The sequence below is a fragment of the Zingiber officinale genome, chromosome 8B, assembly GCF_018446385.1.
Source record: "Zingiber officinale cultivar Zhangliang chromosome 8B, Zo_v1.1, whole genome shotgun sequence".
Taxonomy (NCBI): Eukaryota; Viridiplantae; Streptophyta; class Magnoliopsida; order Zingiberales; family Zingiberaceae; genus Zingiber; species Zingiber officinale.
The window spans coordinates 39,197,081-39,206,309 of NC_056001.1; the positions used below are offsets into that span (position 1 = coordinate 39,197,081).

The following is a 9,229-nucleotide window of genomic DNA, read 5'->3' on the forward strand; positions in this document are numbered from 1 at the left end:
AAGATAGAATGGTGAGTAAGTTAGATGAAATAACTTTCCATCTCATACTGCTGCAAATCAATTCCAACAACAATATACCATACATCCTCAGTGTTACCAGCCTGAACCTCAGTACTATCAGCACGAGCTTCCATATTATCAGCTTGATTCTCAATACCACCAGCCTATCAGTAGAACATGTATGATTCATTTTCGGACACATATAATTCTAATTGGAGAGGTTATTCGGAGTTCAGGTATGGGAACACAGAACAGTGTATTTATGAGCAACCTCAATGATACCAACTTCCACAACACTACATGTATGATCCAGTTCCCAATGCATATATGCCTGATTGGAGAAATCATCCAGATTTTATATATGGGGAATACAATAACAGAATACTCAGACCTTCCCAACATACCAGAGTTCATTTGGATTTCAGGATGACCCAGTGCCTATTTGGTCTAAACCATGGTTTGCAAAATCATGATCCGGATCGTAGGATCGTACAATCCTACGATCCGAAAATCCAAAATTGATCCAAGATCGTGCAGAATCAATTTTTGTAGTAGGATCGGTAGGATCAGAATAGAATCGCTAGAATCGTAATAGGATCGGAGCAGAATCGGAGCAGGATCGGTGGAAATTTTAAAAGGTCATAACTTTTGACTTGAATTGAACCACGAGACCTATAATATATCAAATCAAAGCTCGTTCAGAGATCTTTAATAAATTTTAAATTTTATCCTTAACCACCCTATTTCAACCCCAAAAAATATCATTTAAATCATTTTCGGATGCCCAGAATATTTTATCTTTTTTTCGTATTGTTAGGGTTTTAAATTATGTAAACATATGTTTAATTATTTTTGAGTTAGTTTTTTTGAATAATATTCTGTCATTTTTTTCCCGAATGATGAGTTTTTAGATGCCTATTGTCTAGTATTGTGTGACATCGACTAATCTTTAGAAGATTATTTCCGGCGAAATATTTTGACGTTGAATATGCTATTATTATTGTATTAATAGAAATTTTATATTCTTTCAGTTTATGATATGAAAATATAAATATTATTACTATGCGAGAATGGTGGTTAAATTACTAGTTAATTTAAATTTGTACATGTAGTAATGTAATCTAAAGTGTTGAGTGTAAATGATTGCATATATATGCAAAATTAGTTATTTATTTATTTATATGTAAATGAGTTTTTTAGGTTTTTTTTTTTCTAATTATTAATCATGTATGATAAAATTTTAAGGGTTTTTGGTAGGATCATACGATTCTACGATCCGATCCCGACCGATCCGATCCTGACCCTAAATCGATTCTACGTAAGATTGCGATTCTACAAACTATGGTCTAAACCATTTCAGCAAGTCGAGCCAATGTTCTCAGGTTCCAGCATACCAGAGTTCATTTGGATTTCAGGACGACCCAGTGCCTACTTAGTCTAAACCATTTTAGCAGGTTGAGCCAATGTTCTCGGATACATTCGAGGGCTCTAATAAAGAAACCCTTAGGCAAGGATTTGAAGAGATCATGCATGAATTAACTTTACATATGCAACAATAAACCACTCTTAACCTTCAGTTCCAACGGCAAAATGATGCAAGGATACAAGATTTACAAATACAATTATATCATATTGCATTATCCATCAGCTAGCTACAAGCATGAGACTCCTCTAGTTTTTGTGTTGTGATGTTATAGTTGTAGATAATTCTGATGATATTATTGTTGCAAATTCTGGAAGCAAAAATTTGTTTGACACTGTTGATATTATAGGAATTGAAGTTGTTGATAATGAAAGTGTAGTGACTTGCATGGTGGAAGTAATGCTCCAAAAATCACCTCTTTTAGTTGCACCATCATCTAAACCAAATATTGATGAGAAGAATATAGGGACTTGTGCTGTGGAGGCAAGGCCCAAGAATCATTTCCTTCAATTATACCAGCACCTTAGCCAGAGCCAAAATCACAAGAGGAAGTCACATCCACTCTTCTAAAATCTTTAGGTACCTATGTTTAGTATTCCTTTTGATTTTTTGAAATATTCCATGGAGATACCTATAATTGATTTTATTGGATGTGATTCATTTTTCGATGCATGTTGTTTAGAGATTGATTCTATTTCATCTATTTCTTACCCTACATGCGTGTAGGAGGTGCTCTCTTTTCTTGGCCTTGTAGGTCGACAAAAATCAAGCTTCCGAAGTGGGTGCTCCAATTGAACCGCCTCCAACCTTCGGGAAGTACTTTCAAAGAGCATAGGATGAAGGGAGCAGTCATGACTTCAACATATAGCGTTCCACTTCCGGAGTGAATTTTGTACCTTAACCGACTCCAACCACCGGAAAGAACTATTCCATTATTCTCATGGATTCTATTTCTAAATTTCCTACAGTCGCCTGGAATAAAAGGGAGTTCGTTCTTTGTTTGTCTTTTCACTTTATACTTTACGTTTTTTTTACACTTTGCTTTTGCTTTATACTTTACATTTTGTTCGGCTCATATTTCATTTGGTTTTGAATAAATATCTCCCTATGCATTCCTTCATAATGCCTTGAGAATCATAAAAGCTAATTAAATTTGACCATTTAGTTTTGGATATTTTTGCATGAGTGAGTCTCTTACTTGCGTTTGGTCATGTGTGTGGTGATGGATTCTATCTTGATTGATTGAGTGTGATAGAAAAAAATTACCTAGTGAGAACCACTTTTATGCCTATTATTGATCTTTTCTTTTATGTGATGGCACTCATGGCAATTGATATTCTATAACTTGCTTTGCTTCTTTGTGAAACCACGGTAGCATATATAAGCATGAATATGATGAAGGCTATTTTTCTTATTTACTCCTTTTATTTCTTTTCCTATCACATTTTTGTCTTCCAACATATTTACTTCACATTTAGTTGAATAATCCATATTTTGGTCTTTCATCATATTTGCTTTGTCCTTACCTCTTTGAGAGTTTTGGTTGATAACATGATGAGTTGCCAAGATGGACAAATTTTAAGTGAGGGGAGAAGTGCTGCATGTTGTGTGTTCATAGAGGTAACCTATATTGGTCTTTCAACTTGAAATATTTTCCATACTTTTTCAAGTATGGAGTTCTAAATCAGTTTTTGGAGGAGTACAAAGTGGTTCAGCAGATAGGTGATTTTGCAAGGGTTCTGGAAATAATTGAGGAAGATTTTCTGCATAATTCTTTTGCTGGTGTGCCAATCTGAAACTGATGAGCCACATGCTTTGGCAATTTTCTGCACAATGTTTCCAGTAAGTGCTCAGAATTCTGTGATTTCTGCAATTCTGTGTTGCAGAAACAGATTTGAAGTGTTGATTTCTTAAACTGTGTTGTTGCTGGGGCATTGGTCTTGTTTGGCTTTTCAACCATACAAAATGAGTGTAGTTCACCAGCCAACCAAGGAATAGGAATCATTCACAACTGAGGAGAGTACATCTGAAATATTCAGTTTCCAAAAAGCTGATAACTTAGTCCACAGCTTCTAAAATTTTCTGAAACTTCAATTTCATTTGCTACAATAACTTGATTGGTTTTCTATCAATGCAATAGGAATGCACTTCTCAATTGAAGTGGAAAGGAGTGTCAGCTGCTAAAAAAAACAAAGAGATCAGAACAGCAAACTTATCAGAATCTGAATTCTGAAAGCAGAATTCATGCTGCTGCTGAGTTGCAGCTTAGTTCCTGTTGCTGGGACTGAAAAAAAAAATGCCAAATCTGAGTTTCAGAAATTGCTGAGCAGTTGAATCACTTTCATGGCTTTTTCATTCTTTTTCTATTTGGCTGGAATTCAAAGAAAGAGAAAAAAAAACACAAGAAAAGGGGCTGCTGGATTGTGCAGCAGTGAGGAACCTAAGAGTTATGTATCATTGATAGTTTGTGCCAAGTTTTCTTGCAAATCTTTAATCAGAAGAAGTTTAAGTGGAGCTCTTGCTCTCTTATTATCATTTGGTGTTTCTTTCTCTCCAGTCCTTGTGATTCAAAACCTGAAAATTTTCCGGCAGCTGATTTCTGAAACTAAATCCAGAAAGTTGATATCTGTCACTGCTGAGAAGAAGTTGAGGGGTTCAATATTGACCATATTAGTTGGAGTGTTGAACTACCTGAGAAACAAATCAAATTCAGGGGATTTTGAAATGCAGATGTTATGATTGAAGTTAGTATGAAACCTGCGATTTCTAGAACTTGACAGAACTTGAAATTTCTGAAATTCAGTTGAACAATTCTGATGAAGAGTTAACTGATGTTTGAACAGAGGCTTGCAGATTCAACAGTGATGCACATGCTTACAACTTTTTGGAAACTGATCAATTACACTTGAGTGTAAAGAAACCAAGTTGAGTCTATTGCATTTTCTGTACAACAATTTCAGGATTCAGGGTGTCCAGATTACTAACAGACCATGAAGAAGGTGGAATTGTAATGACTTGGGCTGTTGGGCAATGGATTGAGACCTTTTCACTTTTCAGAGATACAGGAACTACCAGACCAACCACAGCAGCGGATTTTAAAACAAAGACTCATACATCTTCAAATCTTTTAGGGAGAAAGGCGTGATTGAGAATGTCTTTGCGATAAGCATGCAGATTAATCAAGTGAAGAAGAAGTGCATCTGAGTTGATATCTGTTACTGCTGAAAACTGAATTTCTGATTCCCAGAATTCAGAAATAATTGTCTAAGTCCATATGCCATTTCTTGTTGAAGTTTCTTACCAGCAACAACTTCAAGAATTCCATAAGCTGAATTTGTCAGAGTTCTTAGTTAAATGAAGTTAGTCACTCCAAGTGTTGGGAGATCAGAATCTCCATCTTTGATAGGTTCTATGTGAGTTTGAAGAATGAGATAAGAAATAGCCAATAAATCTGGAATGAATGTATCAATTTGAATATGTTGTGTGCCAAGAGTAAAACCTTTTGAGCATAGCAATCAATATTTATATGCTGGCAACTTCTTGAGAACATGCCTTCAAAACTGATTGTTGATTTCTGAAGAATGCATGAGCTGCAATTCTGAAGAATGGGATCAGTGAAAATGTAGTGTTAGGAAACAAGAAATTGGAAGCTGCTGTAATGAGAAGTAATTTGTTGCAGATCAAATGAAGATTGGTAGTTTCAGTTTGGAATCGAGTTGGAATTTGCTCTGTTACCTCATGCTATTAAGTCTTAAAAACCCCATTGAGCTGAATCCTAGTTTTAATTTCTTGAACGGCAGATAATCGATGGAATTAATCTGATCTCTGAGGAAAAAAAAAAAAAAAAACTGGGTCAGCAGAGTTTGTCAAGTCAGAATTTGGTGCTAGAATGTTTGTTATTTTTGAATAGCAGCAATCTGAATTTGAACTTCTAACATACCAGTGCCAAATAATACCCCTCATCCAAACTGAATTCTATTTGATTTTAACTGAAGCCACTTAAGAATCTCAATTCTGAAACTTAGGCCTTAATTCTGAAAATTCTGGTTCTGAGTTCTAAGTTCTGAAGCTTTGAATTTCAGAAACTCCCTAAGATTTCTGGAACTGATCTAGGAAATATGAAAATGCAGAAATCCTTCAAGCTTGAGCCTAAACTAATTTATGAAGATCCTGAAACTAGTTAGAAGCTGTAATTTTCAGCATTGAACAACAGTTCTGATTTCTGAGATTTTAAACCAAGAAACTTTGAAAAAGCATCACTTCCTCATTGATTCATGGTGAAGTCATAGGGAGACAATCCCTTATATAAATCTATCGGTCAACACATCATGTTTATTCTTCCAATACTTTTACTTTCTCATTAATTCTTTTCTTACCCACTTTGTTTGCTACACTTAGTTCTTTACCTCCATTTCAATTCTTGATAAATCATTTTGATTCATGCATGCTATGCATTTACAATGGTGGAAAAGTAGAAAATAAGCAAGCCTATGGTAGTTAAATTATTGTGAATAGCTCTTGAGGGAAACTCCGTCTTTATATATGTTTTTGAGAGCTAGAGATGAAATACTACCTTGTGAGGCTCTTTTGATGCTTAGTCTACTCAAGTAGGTTGAAATCACCACAGTAGTGTAGGAATTGGACTCATGATTATTTTGATCCTTGCAAACTTGATGATCCTAGGTAATTTTCTTTTACTATCTTTAAGGTATTGTTAAGAAGTTGTTTGACAAATATTTTAGCATTTTTTATTTTGTTTGCTTGTCCAGGACGTGCAAGAATAAGTGTGGGAGAATTAATAACTACCATTTTATCACATAATTTTAGCCTTTAATTTCCATGTTTTAATCCTATCATATGGTTAATTATTGATTCTTATCATGTTTATTGAGTTGGATTCATATTATGGGTTTTATTATAATTCTTTCTATTTTTATAGATTTTTACTTATAATTGTGTACTTTTATCTTGTAGGGATTGAACTCAATTTAGACCAAATTGAACCTAAAGTCATGAATCAAGGAAAAGTCCAATCTAGAGAAATTTGAGTCGTTAGATCAAATCTGAAGTAAAATAATCAAAGGGCTCAGATCTAATTAATTTTGGCCGTTCATCAAGATCTGGTTAATTTTGATCAATCTGTATAGATCTGAGCCGCTCATCTTGATCCAACCATCTTGACCTTCAATGGAAACTTATTTGATCTGGATCATCCATTTGGATTGCATCTGATCCGTGAGCTCAAATCTAGAAGAATCTCAGTCATCCATTCAAATGCAGTTCAAATGAGAAGTTGTTCAAATTTCACGAAGAAGAGTGGATGATGCCACTACCTCTTCATCCATCATCGATCAGAGCTTCCTCACCCTCATCTTCTCATTTCACAGACACGTACAAGGATTCCACCCGATGCCATCACTACCGAGAGCCCTCTCCCGATCCTTTATTTCTTTGATCCTTTAATGCATGGATTTGAACATTTGATTGTTAGTATGAGCATGTTGATGGTTGATTGTAATGGGTCGATTCCTCATGTTTTAGGTTTTACATACGTAGTTTTGATTGACCCTTACAATTTGTTCACTCTTGTTAATGCACTTCACTCATTTAATTCATGCTCGTCTTGTTTTGTTGGATCCATTAAGTTTGTGCTCTTCATTTGATGTAATTTGATGAGGTTAGATTAGGTTTTTGCTAAATGCTCTAGGTTCGTTAAACACTTCTTTTATGACGCTCTTGATTTCTTTTCAATTGTAGTTTAGGTTAGACTATGTTTCTTTTACTCTGCATCGTCTTTCTATTATTAGGGTTAGTTTCACAATTGCATTGCTCTTTATCTATTAGTTTAGTCCCAAAACCTAAGCCCCCATTTCCATAACAAAAATCCCAAAAGCAATAACATTGGTTACTAAGCTATTAATATTATTTGATAAGTATTCAGGATTAATTGGATTTATCAAATATACAGCGCGAAGCATGTCTTGATTGTTGCATCTGTGAGAGGCAGATCGTCACAGAACAGAGTGAGTTGTTTATCTTCTGCAAGATGAAAGCTTTCTACGGTGCTTTTGATTCGTATCCATGGCTTCTTTGACGCGTTCTTGAGCAGAAATCAATGGCCGATCATTTCCATTCCATGAAGATGGCGAGTAACCCTAACCTTACTTGCCCCGAGTGCAGGAAGATCTTCCCCTCGGAAAAGTCGATGTACGGACACCTGAGGTCCCACCCGGAGCGAGACTACCGAGGAGTCAATCGACAGGCTCCATCGGCGAAGAAGAACCGAAAAACGCCGGCGAAAACGAGAAGAGATCGTGCCGCGACCACTTCCGACGGCAACGACATAGACCCTGAGGTCGTCGCCGCCTTGCTGCTTCTCTCCGACCCGGACCGGCTTCTGGAACCTCCAAGATCCGGTTTTAATGACCGGAACGCGCTCGATTTGGACGGATACCAGCCGGAATCAACTCGCCGGAAGATTGATTCGTCCGGGAATCGAATCTACCGATGCGATACCTGTTTCAAGGTTTTCTCTTCTCACCAAGCGCTCGGAGGGCACGTGGCCAGCCACAACAAGAACAAGATCGTCGCCGCTGCCTCGATCCATCCCGGTGAACCAGAGAAGGGAGCGGCGATCCCAGAGCACAAGTGCAAGCTATGCGGTATGATCTTCTCGAGCGGGCAGGCCCTCGGCGGCCACCAGAGGCGGCACTTCAAAGAACTGTGCCACCGTCGAGCGGCGTCGCCGTCGGCTCTGTCCAGCGGAGGAGACGAGATCGCGAGAAATCAAGCTTCTGCTTCGAGCCCGGAGACTGAGGAGGCGGGACCGGCGAAGCGCCGTGACTTCGACCTCAACATGGAGCCGTTCCTCGAATGACGAAGAATATTCCTTTTCATTCTTTTGCGACGTTTCTTCAGATTTGCAATAAGCGCCGGTAGTTTTTGAACCCTTACAAACAAGTCCTCTATTACCCTATTTGTTTTTTTTTTCTTTTCTAGCAAACTCGCGTTAAACCTTTTTCTATCGCTTTTATACTATTATTTAGAAACTAATTTCCCCCCAAAAATTGTTGTTCAAGTCTATGAAACAAGAGTTTTAGTTAGCTCGATTTGTTTCGTGTATGATATACGTAGGCCATTTTTAAAGAGTAAATCAAATTCAATTCGAAAGGTTCTTATCTATTTTATTAGAATTTTAAAACTTTAAAAATATGGATAAATTTAATAGATCATGAGTATTTTTTTTAAAAAAATATTTTTTTAGAATTATAAATGATTTTTACATTAAACTTTTTTATAAAATAATTAATTTATATATATATATATTAATTTATTCAGTTCAATGAGTTTGGTTTGATTTAAAAGTGCATTTTTAAAATTAAATGCGCTCTATGAAAAAAAATGAAATTATAACGTGCCTTTTGAAAATTGTAGAATTTTTAAATGCATCCTTTCGTAAGCTCAATTATAAAAAAACTTTAATAAAATATGCAAAGAAAAAAAAATAATTCTCGTTTTTTATTTCAATTTCCTTTTATGCATGGTCCTCGAACAAACACGGTTTCATTTCAAAAATTAATATAGTCGTCAAATTATTGAAGAACTTTTTATAAGCTATAGAATCTAATAAGGGCATAAATAATTTATTTTATGAGTAGTTTATTGCAAATTAATTAATGAGTACTTCATCGTAAATTAAAGTTGCTGATGAACAAAAAGTTAATATCCAAAAAAAAAAAATTGATCGATAAAAGAAACCGCTATCAAAGTAATGTAGATTAATTTATGATGACCCACGAATGTAGT

At 35.8% G+C, this 9,229-nt stretch overlaps 1 protein-coding gene across 4 annotated transcripts; it reads left to right on the forward strand.

The window, feature by feature from the left end:
- Window positions 1-1,218: 1,218 nt before the first annotated feature.
- LOC122014391 (zinc finger protein ZAT2-like) lies at window positions 1,219-8,376 on the forward strand. 4 transcript variants are annotated; one of them, XR_006120661.1, is made up of 2 exons: window positions 1,219-7,446; window positions 7,604-8,376. XR_006120661.1 is itself a non-coding variant. In XM_042570619.1 (2 exons), the coding sequence occupies exon 2, from the start codon at window positions 7,539-7,541 to the stop codon at window positions 8,298-8,300; it is 762 nt and encodes a 253-aa protein (XP_042426553.1). In that variant the 5' UTR covers window positions 1,219-7,446; window positions 7,533-7,538; the 3' UTR covers window positions 8,301-8,376. The 4 variants fall into 4 exon arrangements, 3 of the variants coding, with proteins under 3 accessions (XP_042426553.1, XP_042426555.1, XP_042426554.1); XM_042570619.1 differs by having other exon boundaries at window positions 7,533-8,376; XM_042570621.1 differs by having other exon boundaries at window positions 1,219-2,410; window positions 6,398-8,376.
- Window positions 8,377-9,229: the final 853 nt, after the last annotated feature.

What these genes read in the sequence shown, in the direction of transcription:
- LOC122014391 (XM_042570619.1), top strand. Translation starts at nt 7,539, where the DNA reads ATGGCCGATCATTTCCATTCCATGAAGATGGCGAGTAACCCTAACCTT.